Source organism: Pleurodeles waltl, chromosome 3_1 (assembly GCF_031143425.1).
Source record: "Pleurodeles waltl isolate 20211129_DDA chromosome 3_1, aPleWal1.hap1.20221129, whole genome shotgun sequence".
Classification (NCBI taxonomy): Eukaryota; Metazoa; Chordata; class Amphibia; order Caudata; family Salamandridae; genus Pleurodeles; species Pleurodeles waltl.
Window position 1 is genome coordinate 95,923,190 of NC_090440.1, and position 21,221 is coordinate 95,944,410.

At 43.7% G+C, this 21,221-nt stretch overlaps 1 protein-coding gene across 7 annotated transcripts in view; it reads left to right on the forward strand.

The window, feature by feature from the left end:
• Positions 1-21,221, forward strand: part of NAV2 (neuron navigator 2) — a 523,029-nt gene that overhangs the window by 201,976 nt on the left and 299,832 nt on the right. For 5 of the 7 annotated variants that reach the window (XM_069221928.1, XM_069221926.1, XM_069221921.1 and 2 more), the window contains exons 5-7: positions 7,263-7,530; positions 10,761-10,829; positions 19,103-19,251. In XM_069221928.1, the coding sequence (XP_069078029.1) occupies positions 7,263-7,530; positions 10,761-10,829; positions 19,103-19,251 (486 nt within the window). The remainder of the gene's footprint in view (positions 1-7,262; positions 7,531-10,760; positions 10,830-19,102; positions 19,252-21,221) is intronic. The other 2 variants (XM_069221922.1, XM_069221929.1) reach the window with 1 other exon arrangement.

Consider the following 21,221-nt stretch of genomic DNA (forward strand, 5'->3'; position numbering starts at 1 on the left):
ATCTAAATCAGCTGCCGGGAGTGAGGACCCAACACAGATGTTGAGGCTTCACAGACTGAAACCACGTTTCTGTAATGAATTCCGGGTGCCTACTGCGTGACTTGTTTCATTTTTGTTCAAAACATGTGTTTTAAGCACTGTTTGTAAATCACACCTGCAGGTTTGTTTTGCTGTAACTAAAGTAACCGCTCGATCTCATGAAACCTTGAGAATATTAACGCGTAATACACATAGGGCTGGATTTCAAGTTGTGCTGAGCAGGAATCCTTGTCGAATTCACTCCGCAGCGAACAATGTGCTGCTGTTAAGAGACACGGGCCCTCGTTACGAGTCTGGCGGTCACTAGACCGCCAGACTCATGGAACGGCAGTCGGGCCGCCGCCAATGCGGCAGTCTGACCGCCACACTACAAACCTGGCGGTCGGGCCGCCGGCTCTGCCAGGATCGGAGATCCCGGCGGTCTGGCAGTTGCTGTGGTCCTAATCCGCCAGGGCAGCGCTGCAGGGATTACAACGCCCTGCTCGGGCAGCAGTTTCATGGCGGTAGCACAGCCATGAAGATGCTGGTGGAGAACGGGTGCAGAGTGCCCCAGGGGGGCTCCTGCTCTGCACATGCACTTGGGATGGGCAGTGCAAGGGCACCCCTGGACAGGACCCTTGCAATGTTCAATGTCTGCTGTGCAGACAGTGAACACTGCGAGGGTGCTGGTGCACCCTGCGCTCTACATCATTGCCGCCGGCTCGATTATGAGCACTAAGTTTTTCAGGTTAATTTGAATAAAATGGGACCAAGCAAGGTACGTGTGTGGGGTGGGGATCCATAAAATGATCCTCCCTGCCTGCAACAGGTGGTAAATGAAGTCAGGGGCTCAAGATTGGTAGGGTGCAAGGTGTTTGGGGTGTGACTCCATCCAAATGCATTCTAGGCTTGGTAGTTGGGCCCAGGGGCCCTGAGTTGTGCTTGCCATGTCTGTCAGTTTTGCTCATTGTTCTCGTTTCAAAAAGAACTTTGAGCTTTGTTATTTGTTTGGAGCATAAACGTAAATGTATATAGTAGCTGGTTCATTAAAATAAAAATATTAAATCTGCACCCACAGAAGTATTCCTCGAATGAGTGCAAATTTACTTTTTGAAACTCACAAGTATTGGCAATTGGAGCTTTGAAAGTTGCACCTATCTAAGGTTTCAAAGCATACGCCTATCACACACCCAAAGGTGATGGGGTGAATGCTTGTAAATAGACTAACCAGTGGCAGGCACTCAGGGTAGCATTCCATCCATCATGGGAACAGGCCATCTTAAACCTTGGCCATCTCATCCCCCACCTTGCAGACCACTGATTCTTCTTAGTTTGAAAATTTAAGATTCACACCCCCCCCAAATCAAACTGACTAAGCTACCCTCCTGAATACAGACCTGCCAGCTCACCTGGTGCCATCATGCATCACGTGACATCAGCACACTTCAAGCAGTAACCCAGTGAAAGGTGGGTATCACGTGATGAGCATTAGTGCACTGGAAACCACTGCACAGGGTATTTTTCCAGCTCGCATGTGGATGCCCTTCACTTTTATAATCCATTATGGATTTTGAAACATGTGTAGGACAGTGGAGGAGGGGCGGCCTCTCTGCTAAGGTGGAGGAGCGTTGTCCCACTGGTTTGTGGGGAAAATAAAAATAAAATGATAATAATGTGATGTTATTATCATTTTATTTTTCCTGGGAGTAAGGGGTGGGGCGGGGCTGGCTAGAGGGAAGGGGCCTGAAGAGGGTTGTAGGAGGGGTTTTGCAGGATAAGTTGTGCATGTCTGCTTGGCCGACCGTGTTGGGCCGGCCAAACAGACATGCGCACTTTGCGTGTTCTCTACCAGGCTGTATTGTACAGCTGAGTGGAGAACATGCAAAGACTCCTACTACTAGTCTGAGTGGCGAAGCAGGCCGCTCAGACCAAATACGATGCTGCTGTCATGCTGGTGACAGCAGCGTTGTGTTTGGCTGGGAGCCTGAGTGCAGCCGAGAACAAGATGAGGACGGAGGGAAGACAAAGGCATCTCCCCCGAAGGTAAGCATTTTTAAAAATGTTTTAATCCCACCCCACTTCCCGTCCTGCCACCCCCGTTAAAGCGGCAGCCACCACTGTTCAGAAGCCTCTAGTCTGCTATGTGTGGAGGGTTAGGAGCAGGGCCAGAATGGGAACCCAAAGCAGCCCTGGCAAATTTTGTCAGAACACCCTCCATAGGATATATAGTGAGCATGCCTGACCACTACAATGGGCTTGGGGAGCTCTCCCACCACAAAAACTTGGAAAACAAATTGCAAAAACTGCATTTTACAATACATTTTGCATTATATATTCAATTGTATTCGTTTTTAAAGGTTAGCAAATAATGACCTTATAGAGCACCAGGATATGGCAATCTAAAATGGGGCTCTTCAATGATTCCCTCACCATCACCCTCTAACAGTGCCTCTCATCTCTCCATAGCCCCTCTCTCACATGTACTTAATTTGTTATATAGTGCCTGGCACATTACATCACACACACATACAGAGACAATTACTAATACAGGTTTTTAAATCGGTGTGTAGAAAATGTTCTATAATACAAGGTATAGGTATCAGATGGCATGCATACTGGTAGGCATTGTGTAAGAGTGCTTGGTCTGGCGATGCATAAACTCAGGATTCAGAACGTAACACAGTGGTGGGGGTTGACTTTACTAATAACAATTAATTTCTACCCAAACAAACCCTTTTTTAGCAAAATTAGAATAATCAAAGAGTGGGCAAGACATAGCTTTCTAACCTGTACCTTGCAGTTGCCATGCAGCTCTTTGATGGCAGTTCATCGCTCACTGTGCTAGATTATGATTTTAACTTATGAACTCCACAATAACAAAAGGAGCTCTATGACAAAAAACAGTATCCCACTGAGCTATGCACATAAAATACTGTTTGTAATCTGCATAGTACACATTCTTTGCAGCTGGCATATTAACCCTATGCACTACCTTAGATGAGTGAAAACTGGCACTGGACAAAACTCTCTCTCCGGCAGGTACATTAATCACCAGCATTATCTCAGCACTTTTATTGTTGCCTGAAAAATGTTGGATATACAAGGAACTCTGCAGTGCTTTTAATGCTGCTGCACTGCTACAAAACCGTCTCCCAGCAGCAAAAGCGGCCCACATCCTCCCAGGGAAATGCCAGAAGCCTGTTACGGCCAGTCCAGCCTTGGTTAGGAGTGGCATGGCTGGGCAACACCCTCCCCAACTACATCCCACTCCTCCAGTGTCCCTCATCACAAATTAAGGCTGCATTCTGATCCCTAGGCAGTCGAAATTACGAGATATGCCATAATTATCATGCCCTCACAGTCATCCCCCTCTGCCCTTAAATTCTGGTAGGCAAAACCCTATGAAATTTATCAAGGGTAAAGGTTTGGAAAAAGCTAAACATGCAGAATTGGGTTTGCTCAAAACCGATTCTGCATGTTATGCTTATTTTTCATGTTGAAAACTCAGAATAGGAGGTACTTACCACACATTTCATACCCAAGCCTGTTCTGACCCCCTTGTAAAGAGGGCCCATGGCTGTGAAGTTGTGAAGGCTCTGTCCCGTTTCTTGGACCTGAACCATCCCCAAGGCCCTGCTTCCACACTCACATGGTATGTTTTAAAAGCTGATAGCTGGACTGAGGCTCCCAGAAGACATTTGGACTGAGACTTCCAACAGGGAGGTTGACTGAGGCTTCTAGCTGAGAACTCTGCTAAAGCTACCAACAGAGAACTGGACTGAGAGTACCAACTGAGAACTGGACTGAGAGTACCAACTGAGAACTGGACTGAGACTACTAGCTGAGAACTGGACTGAGGGTGGAAGCTGAGAACTGGACTGAGGGTGGAAGCGGAGAACTGGACTGAGACTAGCAGCTGAGAGCCTGACTGAGACTACCAACCCAGAGTTGGACTTAGATCTTTAGCTGAGAACTAGCCTCAGGCTACATGTTTAGAGCTGGACTGAGATTACCAACAGAGAAATGGTCTTAGACCTGTAGGTGAGAAATTGACCAAGATTGCTAGTTTAGAGCTGGACTGAGACTTTCAGCTGAGAGCCGGACTGAGACTAGCAGTTAAGAGCTGGACTGAGACTTCCAGTTGAGAGCTGGACTGAGACTAGAAGATGAGAGCTGGACTGACCCTAGAAGATGAGAGCTGGACTGAGACTAGCAGCTGAGAGCTGGACTGAGGCTACCAACAGAGAACTGAGACTTCCAGCTGAGGACTGGACGATGGCCACAATATTAGAACTGGATTGAGACTTCTAGCTGAGAAACTAGACTGAGGCTAGAGACTGAGGGCTGAACTGAGGCTGTAAGTGGAAAGCTGGACTGAGACTATCAACAAAAAAGTGCGCTGACACTTTCGAATCATTTCTCATAGATCACTTGATGGGTAAATATATTGATACCATCAATGAGAGCTTCATCAATTATCAATATAATTGTGATTTAAAATTGACTAAGCAGTAGTATCCATGGAACACAAGTATAAATACTAATTAAGCGTGTCCTCCAATTATAGACAAGCCTGTAAGGGTAAATACTAGTTTTACTGGCCTCCTATTAACTCGTGCTTTGAGATAATGATACCCTTTGTGAGGATTTTCTCTAGGGTTTATTGTGTTGAGGTTTGGTTGTCGTTATTGTGTTGAGGGGTGGTAGTCGTTATTGTGGTGAGGTGTGGTTGTCATTATTGTGGTGAGGTGTGGTAGTCATTATTGTGGTGAGGTGTGGTTGTAATTATTCTGGTGAGGTGTGGTTGTCGTTATTGTGGTGGTTGTTATTGTGGTGGTTGTTATTGTGGTGAGGTGTGGTTGTAGTTATTGTGGTTGCTGTTATTGTGGTGAGGTGTGGTAGTCGTTATTGTGGTGAGGTGTGGTTGTCGTTATTGTGGTGGTTGTCATTGTGGTGAGGTGTGGTTGTCCTTATTTTGGTGAGGTGTGGTTGTCGTTATTGTTGTAGTTATTGTGGTGAGGTGTGGTTGTTGTTATTGTGGTGAGGTGTGGTAGTCGTTATTTTGGCGAGGTGAGGTGTGGTTGTTATTTTGGTGAGGTGTGGTTGTCGTTATTGTGGTGGTTGTTATTGTGGTGAGGTGTGGTAGTCGTTATTGTGGTGAGTTGTGGTTGTTGTTATTGTGGTGAGGTGTGGTTGTCATTGGGGTGAGGTGTGGTAGTCGTTATTGTGGTGAGGTGTGGTTGTTTTTATTATAGTTGTTATTGTAGTGAGGTGTGGTTGTCATTGTGGTGAGGCGTGGTAGTCGTTATTGTGGTGAGGTGTGGTTGTCGTTATTTTGGAGGTGTGGTTGTCGTTATTGTGGTGGTTGTTATTGTATTGAAGTGTGGTTGTTGTTATTGTGGTGAGGTGTGGTTGTCATTATGGTGAGGTGTGGTAGTCGTTATTGTGGTGAGGTGTGGTTGTCACTATGGTGAGGTGTGGTTGTCATTATGGTGAGGTGTGGTTGTTATTATTGTGGTGAGTTGTGGTTGTCGTTATTTTGGCGGTGTGGTTGTCGTTATTGTGGTTGTTATTGTGGTGAGGTGTGGTTGTCGTTATTGTGGTGAAGTGTCGTTATTGTGGTGAGGTGTGGTTGTCATTCTTGATACACACTCCTTTTAGACTCATTCCAATCTAGTGTGAGCCCTGTCACAGAAGACCACAAACTAGTCGTACACTCTTTTCCGAAGTCTGCACCCGTTTATTCTCTACAACAAGCAGTGTGCATCATTGGTAATCAAAGGAGCAGCGTACCTCCCAGCAGTAAGCATCGGATGCTAATTCCACCCCAATTTGCATGAATTATTAGACGTTTTCTAGTTTGCCACGTGCATTGCTTCGAATGAGGCACATGTGACAGAAAGCGAAACTTGGACTATCAGAAACCTTTCTCATGGGAATAACAAAAAAGGACCTTCTTAAAAATGCAAAGAATGCGAACTCTCGGATGCTGAACTAGTCATCTGTGAGTCCCCCCCAGAGATGCCTAACGTGGTCATGAGCCCGTGGACGTCAGAAGCGAGGATGCTGAGCAGGGCTGTGTACCCCACATTGGAACATATTAATCTACCCTTGAGTCTTAAACTTGTATTTGTACATTGTCACCTGGTTTACAGCATTTTACTGTACGGTGTTCAGAGCACCCATTGCATTGTCTGTGCTCAAGTCTTAACTTTTCTTTGCTGCTAATTGCAATGTTTTTTATTAATCGTGCAAATAAATAAAAATTATAGAAAATACATAGGAAAACAAAATGGCAGCTAATGATTTGTCATGGCATCGGCTGTTTTGATGGGATAGTATTTTTGGTGCGGTTTCAGGATAATTTCTTGCACCCAAATACATTTCTAGCTTTACACAAATATTAAATTTGCTTTAAAATGTTCCTTGTGGATTACAAAGTGCCTAATGTCGCAAACATTATTTATATTCCCTGGAATACCTAGTCTTAGGCTAAAAATGCAGCCATTAATCTCAATAGCTTTACAGTGTTAGCATTGTCATTTTAGTTGTGTGCTGACGGTTTCCGGAGTGTTCCTCTTCACATGATGACAACTTCCCCTGCAGTAACTTCCAAGTTACATGTCGAGATGGAACTGATAAGCGGACATAATGAGACTTGCTCCATTGCAGTCTATGCACCACGCATTTAGTCCTTCGTCACAATGTCACAGCTCTTGTGACAAAGGGACTCACAAAAATAGGGGTTGGGGAGATTTTGTTCATCGTTTTGTTTCTGTAGCTGAGCTCTATTAACATTACTAGACAATAATAAAACAATGGCACCCATGTTTTCTCGGAAAATGCAAAGGTGATGGGTGAAATACCTGCAAAAGTCCCAGCCACTGGCAGTTTCTTTAGGGCTGCATTCCATTCCCTCGTTTTTCACCCATTTTGCCACTTCTTGCAGGACTATGGTATGTGTATACCTCACCTTTCGTCATAAGAATGCTAAGGATGCCTGATGACATAACTGTGAAAGTGATTCAGTGCTATGGTACGGAGTGGGATAAATTGTTTATGGAGTACTATTACAAATGCTGTTGCTTTGGAGCATAACATAAAAAACTGTAATTCCACATAATCTCAAAAGGAAACAACTGGACGTGTTTTGTCCTTTTCCTTGAATATTAAAAGTACTCAGCACTTTATAACACATGCAATACTTTTATTAGGTCCTGACATATGTTTCTCTTTTTTTGCAGAGATCAGAAATGGGAATCTAAAGGCCATCCTTGGCCTCTTCTTCAGCCTGTCACGCTACAAGCAACAGCAAACGCAGAAACAGCACCATTACCACCACCCCACCACGTTATCTCCGCACAGTGGTCCTCCACTGCAGTGCCAGGCTGGAGCGCAAGAACCCCAGGTGCCATCTATGCCCCCCACACAGCAAAGCCATCCCGCCCCAACACAGTGCCAACAGCAACCGTCCCACCAGCATTCGAAAGCACAACCAGACATGCAGTCTAGGTGAGAACTCCTTTCAAAAGAAGCATTTTCCTGATGTCGCCTCATGGAGGTTTAGCATCCTAAGGACACTGTTGTTTGATTGCTTGGCACGCTCGAAAGCTTTTTTTGGTACAGATTTGCATTACTAGATGGGCAACTAGCAGACAGCCTCTGCCAAAGGCAGGTCCAACTGCGTACCGTGGTGCATATTCACAGTAATGGATTAAAAACCAGCAGACATGCTCTCCATCAGTAGGTCCTACAGCCTGCCTTGGCACACATTCACAGTGGTTGCTAGGGAACCAGCGCACATGCTCTGCATCCGGGTTGGGCTTCAATATCATTGGACAGGGTGATTTTGTCTTTGATCAAGTGGTCCATTTGGTTTCATCATGTCAGTATCTTTGCTGCTTAAACAGGCCATCTGTACAACTGCTTCTGCATCAGAACCATTCTGAGAGCCATGTGATGGGTAATTACAGTGGTAAATTACCTACCACCGCATGCGACACCCTTTACCATAATCCAGAATATCAGGGTTTGCCGAGAGAGCACGACTTGTCAACCTGTTTGGATTGATTGCTTTGCACAAGGATTTCACCAGGGCCTCCCATGCAGTCCCACTTTGCGTCACTTTTCACACCTTGAATTTTAGGCTCCAGGTGGATGAGTGGTGCTGACCAACATAGAGTCTCAGAGTAAACTTTGTGTAGAATGGTGAGGTCACCCTGCTCTCTGTCCTCTCTTGCTCTGTCCCCCCATCCCCTGTCTCACTCTCCTACCTATGTTACCTGCCATGCTCTGCCCTTCTGCTGTCGTCTCTAAACCTGCTGTTGCTGATAGATTAAATTCATCTGACACTTTATTTCACCGGTGCTTATCAGACTGTGACTTCATCGTATGTTTCACCAGAGTGGATGGTTCTAAAAATGAAGATTATCGTTTGTTTTCGGGAATAAAGCCTAATTCCGGTCACAAATATGGGTATTAGTCCGTGCCATAATACACAAAAAAGAGACAGTCTTTCACAGTTTTTGTTGAGAGGACCCTAACATTTTAGTTTGGATGACTGTACGACATAATTACAAATTCCTTGAACTGAGTCTGGGGAGGTGGAGTTCAAGCTACGGGTCTACCCTCGTTAGCATTGTTCGCTTTCGTGACATCAGAAATATTTGCAGGCATTTAAAGATGGAGTCTGTGTCCCTGCTCAGGGATGCTGTAACAGGGGCTCCGTGGTTGACAAAACTGAATGTGAAAGCTGTCTGAAAAATTGAACCCTGCCTGTTCAGAGTGCACAGGGATAGCCTGCTTCCTTTTGAGCCAGGAAGTGATGGGGACTCAGAAATGCCTCGGATGGCCTGGAGGATGGTGGCAGGATTCCCGGGTACAGCGTCTGTACACCATGCTGTTGATGCAAGAGCACAGGAAATTTAGTGGAGTAGGAGACTCACAAATGCCCATGGATTTAAAGTGGAAGCTGGGATTCGTGCAAATAATTTGTTTGGGCTGGTGCGGCAGTCTCCCTGTGCATCTCTCCAGTTATCACTAAAAGGGGTAATAGTCGAACAGAAGGGAGATTTGCAGAATTATTCAGGAAGAAAATGTTTCTAAAGAATATTGTACACATATAGTAAATGTTGGTTCTCATGATTTATCTTGGGACTTTATATACACAGGTGCTCTGGTCCTTGGGCCATTTATCTAAACAACATTTAAGATTACATATATTGGACTCGTCTGATGGAGAGAGGTGGCCCTTTGTTGGCGTAAACATAACAATAATTTGCTGTTCGTGCAGGGGTTGCTACCTGTTTCCCTGTTTCAAAGCTGTATAAATAGCAGTGTTAAATATTACCCTCTGTTTTACAACATTGCTAGGATGAAAAGCGGAACTGACCCTGCTAGATTTCAGATCCATATAACTGTTGGTCTCATAAATGGCAAGGACAACCACTTTCTTTGCTAACTATCTTACCACTTATTCAGAGAGGTGGGTTTTTGGTACACCTCAGCCTAACACATGCAATCTGATGTCCATAGTTTAAAAGTGTCCCCTCCCACACCCATTTCCACATGGCCTAGTTTAAACCAATGTTCTCCGTGTGAACACAAGTGGTGCAGTGGGGAACAGTTTATGTGCTGAGTCTGTAGTTCTTAACCCGGCCTGGGTTAATGCCACCACATTAGATAACATTGTTGACAACTAACTATACAGTCTGCCAAGCCTTTTTCCAACATAGGATCTTCAGATGGCTACTCCTTTCCCTGGAAAACAACTGTGTTCTTGCAGTAGGTCCTGTCAAGTCTAAATTTTGTGTAGTTCATGATCAGCACCCTTAGATCACAAAGTGCTGAGTATCCGTTGCTTAAGGTGTTGCAAATATTACTCCTGGTAATGTTGAGTGTGTGCATTCTGCTGCCTGGCGAATGTTTGGAGCCAGAACGAATGGAGACCTCTTGAAGCTATTGACGCACCATTGATCCTCTATCTGACTGGTGCATAGAGATGAAGCCACGCCTACTTTCCACGGTTACTGTCATCAGCACGTGCTATGCACTCACATGTTTAAGGATGGGAAGGACTGGTATAAAGAGTACAGAATATGGTAACCTCTCTGGTACTCCGATAGATCGATGCTGAGGATTGCACGAGATGGAAGGCTGAAATCAGCCTCCCTCATACCTGGGATTGCTGCTCTCATGCATAGTGGTTCCCAACCTTTTGACTTCTGTGGACCCCACTGAATCTTTATTGGAATCCAGGGACCCCTCACTGAGTCATTAGCGAAAGCAGGGCACCTAATCTGTTAATATTATTTAATTTTCTAAGCAGTCGCGGATACTCTGAGGGGGCTTCGCGGACCTCAAGGAGTCCCTCAACTACAGGTTGGGAGCCACTGCTCTATGCTGTGGAGAGCTGGCCACAGAACACTGCGTAAGAGAGGGCGCTACCTGTCTTTCAGTTTCCCTGACAACAGCGGCTCTTTCTACTGCCCTACATGCGTACCCTCTTTCAATGGGATCGCTATGCTGAAGAAGTGATTCACTATGCAGTAATATTCTTGAGCCACCAAATTGCAAAACGAGTGCTTATAAATATACAAATCGTCTTTTTTTAGTTTAAAAAAAAAAAAATGTAATTTCTCTTTTGTATTGTATTGGATTATTTATAGAGCGCGTTCCGGCGAAAGCATCGAAGCGCTATGCACTTTTCACTCATATATACCACTTTCCTTCCTACTGTACAGTTCTTCATCCAAGGAGTCATCTCAAAGCCGACTCCTCAGGTTCTCCCTGGGCCAGAAAAAGAACTCTAGGTTAGCGCTCGCCCAGGCCGCTGAGGAAGGGTGAACCCTTTCTAGTTTTTGTGCATGCATGGGCTTTGTGTTGATTTTCTAACATCTGACACTTCGGTAGCTGGAGCCCTCCTTGAGGCATTTTACTGCTTGCTTTTGAATTTGCTGTGGTTTGTCTGTGCTTTTCGTATTTTTTCATTTACACTACACGAGTGAAGATCTAAGGAACCGCTCTGAGAAAGATGAAAGGAGGCTCTAATCACAGGAGGCATCTTTTAATATCAGTGACTCGTTTACAGTCTGAAGACCAGGTGTTTCTCCTTCTCGAGACCACTCATCCAATATTTGTTACAATAAATTGTGTCAAAAACAGAGCAAGCGTTTGAAGGCAATTCTCCTCAGGCAAATGTTTTGAAGCATACTTCTGCTTTCTTGGCAAAAAGGAAACCTTTACATGGAATAAAGGGCTGTCATTTCTGCTTTAACGTTTCCCTCTTCCTTGCAATTGATAAAAAGTAAATGTCTTAAACGTGTGGTGAAGTGTTTCAGGATTTCTATGATCTTTCTATGGATATTCTAGGCTTTGATATTTTTGTGGCGTTTGAATAAGGACTTTTTTTGTGGCATTTTTATTTCTGTACTTTAACTTATGGGTAAACTTGCTCTTGGCAATTGGATTCAACAAATGTGAAAATAATATCACACATGAAGTTTGAAAAAAAGTTTTATTGTTACTATTCTTACGTTTTTGGTGCAAAATCTGCTGCAGATCAGCATATTATTATCATTATTATAAATTTATAGAGTGCATAGCTAGTTTACAGGGTTTCCCAGTACTAAGTACTTCATGGTGAATCGGCCCGACTAATGCAACGCACGAAAAAGCCAGATCTTTAAAAGCCTTCGGAAAGCCAGAAAGATTGGCACAACCTCATTGAAGGAGGCAAATTGTTCCACAGCTTTGGACCCAGGTAGGAAAAGGACCCCCCCCGACGGGTTCTCCTCACTCTGGCACTGTGGCGAGATTGGATTTGTACACGCGCAAGAGGGTGGTCCGGCCTGTAAGGTACCGCACAAGATCTAAGATCTTGGGGACCTGAATTTGACATATGTTTATGCATATTACACAGGGCTTTATAGTGAATTCGGTTCTCGACTGGAAGCCTATGGAGATCTTGTAGAACGCTGGCAGTACAAGTGTATTTTGCGAGGTGGAGCAGTAATCTTGCAGCCGTGAAGTGATGCCCTGGGGACCCGTAAATAAAGACTATGGCGTAATCCAGCCTAGAAATAATCACAGCCTGCATCACTGTTCTTTGAGCAGAGATGGGGAGGCAGCCCAGGATTGTCGTTAGCCATCTTAAAACTCCGAAACAGGCAGACTCTGCCTTAGTGATCTGATGGTTAATTGAGAACTTACTATCCAGCCAAAAACCCAGATTCTCAACTGTGGGGAGTGGGTTAGGAGATGTGCCGAGAGCTTCTGGCCACAAGTGGGGCCCACAGAGGTGAGGTAGTTGCCCCCCCTCCCCCAGGAGAATCTCAGTCTTGCCCCAGTAAGGGAGTTGTTGTTCATCCAGGCGGCCACTTTCACGAGGCAAATTATAAACGCATCATCATTGCGAGCCTCCTTGGATGACAGCGAGACAACAATCTCAGTGTCATCTGCGTATCAGAAAAGCGTGAGACCGCAGCTCATGACGATATCCGCCAGTGGCCGTACATAAATATGGAACAAGGTTGGACTAAGTGTAGAACCCTGCGGTCCGCCAGATGAAAGCGGATAAGGCTTTGAGCCGTGCGGTTTAGTATAGGCCTGAATCGAGCGGTCCTGCAGGAGTGAACTTCACCAGGTCAGTGCCTGACCATGTACACCCATCTCTTCCAGTCTTTGGGGCACTGAATTATAGTTTACTGTATCAAATGCAGCACTAAGGTCCCACAAAATCAGGGCAGCAGTACTGTATTTGTCTAGCTGGTACCTTAGTAGTTCAGTGACTCCAAGTAGGGCTGTCTCCGTACTATAGCCAGCTCTAAAACCTGATTGAGAAGAGTAAAGAAGACAATTTGATTCAATAAAAGCCGTGAGTTGTTGGTTTGTGTGTTTTTCACAGATTTTAGCCAGTATGGGCAAGAGCGAAATCGGCCTGTAGTTCGACCAATTTAGGAGGTAAAGATTGGGTAAAAACGCAAACGACAGGTTATGCTGAACTTCGGATGAGCGATGGTGGGAAGTGAGTAAACTGATTTACTAATGCTGCACGGGAAATAAATGGTACACAGATGGTGTGTAAACCGTGAGAAAGTGTGGGAAATAGCTGGTAAATCTCCTCAATGTACATACGTTGCAATAGGCGTTAAAAGTTGGTAAAAACATAAAAAGTAAAACAATGGCGCCCTTTAAAGGTATTATGGAATACAAAATAAATTAAATGAAGGTAGAGGTTTGCCTACCACCCCTAGCACTGAAGTGTGCTACATTTTGATGAATGTGCACATGTGCACAATCAAAATGACAACATTCACAGTGACAAAAACCTATACTTGAAGTGGGTGGACTCATTTCGAGGTGCTATATACTGCATCAATGGATGAAAAGGACTGACAGATTTCTCTTGAAAAGATGTGCATATGTAAACATTGTTTTTATGATTTATTTGAAAAGATGAGACTGGTGGGACAGCTAATGCTCTTTCTAGGTCAGGCTTAAAATTTGGCGAGTTAAATATCTTAGGAAGATGAAAGTCATACTAGTCAGAATTAAACTGTGCACATCAAACCCAGACTTCTGTGATCAGCAACACAGACCTAAATACACTGGATTTCAGGAGGATCCCATGTGGGGCAGGACTGAAAGGGAAGGAGCTAAAGCCATCCATACTGTGGTGGTTGTCACTGTGGCAATGTCTTGGTAGCTCCTAACTGCCCCTTGAGACTGCTATGAAACAGGTGAGCATATAGCCTCCTAACTGCACATTGTGCATTGAGCATCCACGCTGTTCAGGGTCTATGAGGAAGAATAGGAGAGAAACCTGTGTTGCATTGAGAGCTCAGGACATAGTATAATTTAACAAGAAAGGAGAAATTAAAAGTACAAAGTAAGAGTGAAACGAAAACAAACGCCACCACTTGAGGAGTTCATATGTAGGGACAGGAGACTGTCAACTTCAAAGTAGTCATGCAAGTATTTCAGTTTTTTTTCTTTTGCATCCAGTAACATAAAGAGGTGAATGGGCAGTGATGCTGAAACTGAGCAGGGTTTCTTATGTAGGGCTGAAGAAAGGTAGGCAGTGCAATAAAGGGCACATGGATCTCTCTTTTTCTTTTTATTTAATACTATTATATGGCGGCAAAGGTAGTCACACAGCTATTTCAGAGGGATGTACGTGTCCGAATACATATTCAGGATTTCTAACCATATCCAGGGTGTAACCCTCCTGTCCACTAGTCCTCATTTGCTCCCAGTTAATTCTGGTACGGTGTCTATCACTGCCTGAAACTGACGATAAAAGGTGTTTTGGGGGCTGGTTTGACCTGGTTTGTGCAAAATCACATTTAGGCATAATTTTGCTGCCTGGTTTTGCAGCTTATTGTCTATAAGCAAGGTATTTAGGGGCAACTCATTACTAAGACATGGTCAACTGTGGTTGGGTTGGAACAATAGGGAGGCATTTTCTGAACAAGGAGAGTAGAGAACCGCAATGATTTGACCCCAAGTTTATTAGTTGTGTGCACTTTTATTTTCCATGCATGGTGGGCCAGATCATCCAAAGGAAAAATGGACGCACAACAATCACTCAGGTATCAGGATCCAGTTCGATTGGAAATATCACAGTTCCCTTGTTGGCTGGCCTGCCCACGGCACTCAGTGCTGGTGCTTAGAGGTACAATGACCCAAAATGTATATATTTAATTTATTTATTAGCAGTTTTATAAAGTCTGTTCAGGACAGGGGGGCACCAGAGCAGTATTCAACACACAAGGAGGTCACAGTGAACACAAACTAAGAAAGTGGTCCAGCATGCCTCGCCTTATCCATGGGGTTGACCAAATCAGAGACTGCATACGTAGTACTCAGTTTACAGTATACAGGACCTGGGGGTTTCAAAGCGCTGTACAATACACTTGGAAGATTACAAAAATGAGCATAAAAGAGACTGGCTCAGCGAGTCATTCACGCCCTTCAGGTGATCAGATCATAGCCTGTTTACAAAGAGCTCCATAGAGGAAGCATTTATTTAACCATCCACAGCGAAGGTCAAAACAGAGTCCATTTCAAGGCACAGCAATATAGGGATATTAACGCCGAAGGCATTTTCAAATCAGCAGGGATGTTATGCTCTTTTTAAAGGTGACGAGAGAGAGCTATTCCTGCCTGTCTCCTGTGGAAATCCGGTATTCTCGGTGCACTTCCGGAGAAGGAACTTGAGATGGCTTTTTGCTTCTTGAATCTAAGGGGTTCCAGACATACGGTGTTGGCTCTGCAGAGATGGTGACTTGTCCATGTAGCACCGGTTTTGCTGGGGTTTGACCTGGATCTGCATTGGCATGAAGAATACTAAAGATTACAACTTGAGGAAGAAGGCCATGAACTGATGCCCAGCTCGCCAGCTTAGAGTAAATGGGCATTGCGCGCCTGCTGTACCCTGGGGCCCACCCTTAGACAAATATCAAATAAACAGATAAACGTGGAGTGCAAATGTTTTGTCTTCGAACCAAAGTATGTGTCTGCTAAGGCACAGCTTTCTTTAAGCCAGGTAAGCTCTAATGGGCTTTCTGTATACAAAATAAGCTTGGCTGCCTGCCTGGCACGTCATAATGGTTCTGGGAAACTCCCACAGTATTATGCCCTGGGGCATTCTGGGATGGCCGGCCCTCTCACCTGCTCATCAGTAATGCACAATATTTTGTGAAGTCCTGCAGCGCCCTCTAGGAGTGTAAGATTAAAAAAAGTGTGTCATAGAGCAGAACAGAGCAGCTCCTAGCTCTTTTCTCAACTATACCAAAGGTGGAAGTCCATCAAAAGTATAGGCACTGTGGGGGTGGGGGGGTCGGAGAGCAGTGGGATAGGGTCAGTGATGGTAAGGCGGGTCAGACTTACCTAAAAAAAGAAAAAAATAATATGTAACTATTTTGTTGGCCTTTCGCCTACCAGTGACTGTATATACCATGTAAGACACACAACTTAAATGCAATCTATAGAAATGCTTTGTCTTACTTGGAATGCTTAATTGGTTAAAGCAATTCTGGGGTCACTGATCTGAATCCTGGTTTGTGCTCTTAGGAATAGTGAAATGTATTTATAGTGCTGTGATGTCTCGTCTGACAGCGAACACTGTGATTATGTACTGCATTAGTTTAAAAAATGTATTGCTCACACTGTAAGATAGGGTCAGCAGTTTAAAAAATATATATTACACACAGTCTAAGATAGGTGCTTTCAAAGTGATATTTTTAGTAATACACAAACTGTGCCAAGCGCCACTTTTTAAAAATCCATTTAAAGGATGCATTCCAGAGTATAACGCTTTGTCACCACAAATCTTTAAATGGTTATATCAAAGCCTACGATGGCTCCTGTGCAACCTTTAGATTTGCTGATTAACCAGTTGCACCCATTTACATCTGTTTAAGGCAGCAGACACCCTGGCAAGAAGTTTTTTTGTCCTTTAGCTGTCTGTCCCTCCGCCCGCTTTACCATCTTTCACTTTAGGCCCCAGGCTACCAAAGGTGATAATAACTGTGCAGGAACTGGTCTTTTGCTTGGGAACGCCGTTCCCAGTAGTTCCAGCCCACTTCGACCTCTGATATGTGCTAAGGTTGAAAAGCTAAGCTGGCATTTAAAATATTTAGAAGCCTAGAGTTAGGCTGGCCCAGCCCAAGCGTTTGTACTTTGTGGGCCATTAAGATATGGGATGAAAGAACTGAAGATGAGTTATTTTAGCTTAAATATGCGGTATGTACCTGAGACCAACAACATGGGATGTGCATAACATTATTTGAGCGGGGTGCTGATAAGACATTTTACTGTGATGCTCAATGGTGCTTATGTTATCATTGTGGCAAGAATAATGGTCCCAGGGAAATCCACCAATCTGTGGCCTTTAGTCACATACACATTTCCTTAGAAGATGTGTTAACCAACTGAGCTGTAGACCTTTATTTTACTGCTTGCTTCTTGTCCATTGGGAGATTGCCTGCAGAAGTTTTTCGAGAGCCTTCATCCTGGCTCCAGTGTTCCTCAACACCAAGGATTGATTTGGTGCTCCATTGTGCTGAACTTTCATGGGTCCATGGCTGCGGTGAACATCGGGTTGACTGGTTCTTGCCTACGTTGTGTTAGCCTGTGCTGGTGTTTGCCTTTAGACTTCTTTTGAGTTCGACTGACTCAGGATATTTCCTCTTGTCAAGGGAGAAAATAGTTCAAGTATCATGTTTTCATGAGCTTTTAAGAACATCTAAGGACCCAAGTTAAGTTTAGGTCAGATATATTTTGTTGTTGTTCAAGAGAAGACCTTCCCCCACAGGGTTCCTGTGTAGCGCAAAGCTGTCTATACCATACTGTTTAAGTCGAAGCCCTGTTGTGCCCTGTAGGCATCCATGTTGCATTTGGGTGTAGTATATCTCTGCTGGATCAGAAGACAAAATAGTTTCCCATTTGGATGCATGTTGTGTTCTGCTCTAGATTCATTTTGTTGAATTCGAAGAAAATACCTACCCCATTATAGACATATGTTACCTACAGCTGTGGATAGGGGGGGTTGAAGACAGCTCCACCCCCCCATAGATAGATAGATTCCTGTTTCGATATGTCATTGTTGACCTGTTCCTACTGGGATATGTGTTGTTTTAGGGTCTGTACCTATGGGTTACACTTTTGTTGGGTGAGAGAGAACACCTGTCTCTGTTCACGTCTGAGAAGCTTAATATAGCATTAGTTCAGTTTGGGTTGAACATCAATTCTGTAGGCCTCTTTGATCTCTTCTTTGCATGCTTGTGTGATGCTCTGTGAACATCTCATTGCACCTTTCTATTAACCCAGTAAGAACTAGTAACACTGTAATGAACGTTCTGTTGATTGTGCTTCACGTACAGTATGGATGGAAGTGTGCTGTTGGTAGCGTTGTCTTCTACGGGTTACATAACTGGCTGCGAGCTCTGAACACCTGATTTCAGATCCCAATTTCTCACTAGAAAACACTGTGTGTTCCTGAGAACGTTTCTCCTGTCTCATGTGTCCTACTCTGTGGTATTCATGTAACATTTGCAGGTGGGTTCCTATCTGTGAACCCCATGTAGATGAATGGTAATGCTGTGAACCGCTCACATCTTTAATTGGGATGTCGGGGAATAGAACTCCACACAGACATTATAATAAAACAAAAAAACCTCAACTACTCAAATACACATTCTACGTTACACTCAGATTTACGTGTGCAAAGCTTTCCACCTGGACAAATTTCTGCAAACTCACATTTTACGCATTGAAATAGTCCAGAAAATCTACGCCTGTCTTTCATCTGCTTGAGCACTCCAGGGATCCTGTGTGAAGTCCATAAAAGTCAGACATTTGCTTCTAAACTGAAAAAACTTTAATTATGAGATTATGAACACAAAGCTAGAGACTGGCCTTGCAACGCCATAATACCTATTACAATACTTTCATAGAGGTCAGGAATCTATAGTATCATTCAGAAGAACAAGTGTGGACGCGCGTTAAAGGGTCGGCCCGACCCCACACTTGCATGATTTTTATCACTCTGTGTCTGTTAGTTTTCATTTCCAGTCAGCACAGAGGAGTATACTAATAACTCTTGGTGAGTAAACGTGAAGCTGGAGACCACACGTTGAACTCCTTCGGGATCAGGGATAAGTGGAGCAGTTATGAAAGTCTTGATGGTCAATTTCTTGGTCCTCACACTGTTAAACTGATTTTTGCCACCCTATTTTATTTGTGGCACACCCGCATTATGTATTAGTTTTTGGTAAGCACTGTTCTACAGGTGTGGCTTGGCTTCAGGAGATACCCAACTTCCACACAGATGTACATTTAAAGTCCTGGTGGAACACATCAACCTGTACAATGTTCCCCTTGTGCATCACAACCACACTACTGGGTTCAAGACAAGCGTGTTCTAGAATGGGGAGTGAGTGACTGCACCAAGGGCCTGAAGAAGCCTCATGGATTTGAAAACACTGAGTGATTGTAGGAGTGTTGTGGCTTGACAGCATGTTTTGTTATCATTTGGGCCGGTTGTTTCGTGTTCTACATCTTCTTTGTTTGGTTATTCCAGGCTTCCTGGTCCCACCACAAGGGTCTCAGCTGCAGGCAGCGAGTCCAAGACGCGTGGTGTTCTCGGTGCCAACAACAGGCGCAGTCAAAGCTTCAACAACTACGACAAATCGAAACCCATCAGTCACCCAGCAACAATCAGCGAGAAAGGTAAGTGACGCGAACGATCCACTCTTCCTCTGTCTAATGTGTCCAACTTGGTCTTACCACTGAGATTATTTTAGAGGTGATTGATATGAAATCTAAACTATGTCAACAAAATGAGATATCCATCTCACAGACAGGAGGAAAGTGTCAACGAGGCAATCTAATTTTAAACCTGATCTTTATTCCTGCTGCATATGAATGGATTTATCAGCAAACAGTTGTTGTTCTAGTTTTAATGAAGTTGTATAACAGTCTTCCCAACCTTACTGCTGTATCTTTTCCAGAAACCATTCCTCTTTTTTGGAAACAATTTAAAGGGGACTTACTGTGATTGTTCAGCAATATTAGCTACCAGTAGCTACCAGGAAGAATAGGGAATTTGCAAATGTTGTATGCATTTACAATGTAGAAGAAAAACGCGTAGAAAGAACATTTAGATATTCTAAGTTTCATAACTTCACTGGGCAACAGACTGAACAAGTGCTTAACCTGCTGAACTGCATTAGCGGATGATAAGCTGGAGGGGCGAGGGCAAGTTTAGGTTAGTTTTTGAATTTCATATACACTCCTAGTGTGGTTTGCTCCATTTGCACACACTAATAAGCTAGCAAAATAAAATGGGAAAATTGTCTAATGGGTTAGAAAAACCTCCCAAACATCTCCGTCTTTCTTTAATGGACTTGTAGGGGAAACAAAATCCCCATTACCTCATTTTTTTAACAGGTGGATAAAGCTTTGTGTGGTAGTGTGCAATTCTGCCAGTCTCTCTCATTTCATTTTTCTATTATATAGTTCATGAGAACAGTGCTTCGAGGCTATGATTTGCAAAGCTTTACACAATACCTACAATATTTAGATTTGCTACTTTTAAAAACAGTTTTCTGGATCAGGTTTGTGCAGCGACGCACAATATTTGCAGCAATTGTGTGCTTTCATGTCAATCAGAAAAACTCTGTTTGATGTTGCTTTTCACATTTTAAAATAAAGTATTTCCCCTTTGCATGCTTTGATATTTTAAAGTATTAAAGAAAACAAACTCACTCCCCAAATCTTCAAGGGTGTATGAAATGTTCAGATACCTTTCAACCCTCTGTCAAGCCCTTCAGTCATACTTGTTGCAAGCTACCGCCTGAAAGTCTTTGAATCTTAAGATCTGTCTTCTTTAATAAGATAAAAAAAATGTTCCTTAGGGCAGGTTAACGTGCTATAATCCCATGGCTAAGTCAGCTTGAAAAAACAGAATGTCAGTTGTATCTGTCAACAGTATTTAATGGGAAGATGTGTTTTGCTGTTCTGCCTTTGGTTTGATGTTGGAGTGTGCAGCTTATTCTTGTGGAGTCTCCCTATGGATGAATTTATACTGGGCATTGTTGTTCCACTGGTCTGAGCCCTCTATAAATATGAAGGAGAGTAGATGGACATTCCCTGATGCTCGGCGTAACAGCCTCCATGTTTTAAAGTTGACTAATAAGTAACAAATTAAACAATTTGTAGTGTAGTGCCTTGTTAGTACCTTGTAGTGCCTTGTTAGTAATATTCTTGTTTAGTTGCGGTGGCATCCTGGGATATCCGATGCTCTTTCACGCCTTCCTGCCATTGAGGGAAGTGTGCTGGTGGCATTCCCATATGGGCTGTCTTTTTTTAATTAATATATGTAACATAACTGCTCTGTGGTTTTACCAACAGTTATTGCTCCTTTCCAAACTGTACAGGCACTCAAGTGCACCCTCTAAGTCCAGAGTATGGTTATTTGGCTGCTTAATGAAGGTGGTGCAATATTACATGATTGCACATTGTGCCAGCTGAAGGCCTACCTTGTGCTGGGCCCGCCTAGTCTTTGCGACAAGTGGTTCTTCCAAAGGTTGGCAGTTTGTAGTACACATGCACATACAAGTTATACATGTGCCCCCACACACTTTACTCATTTATGTAAGTTCTTATTGTTTGTATCCCATGGCCAGTTTATAAGCATT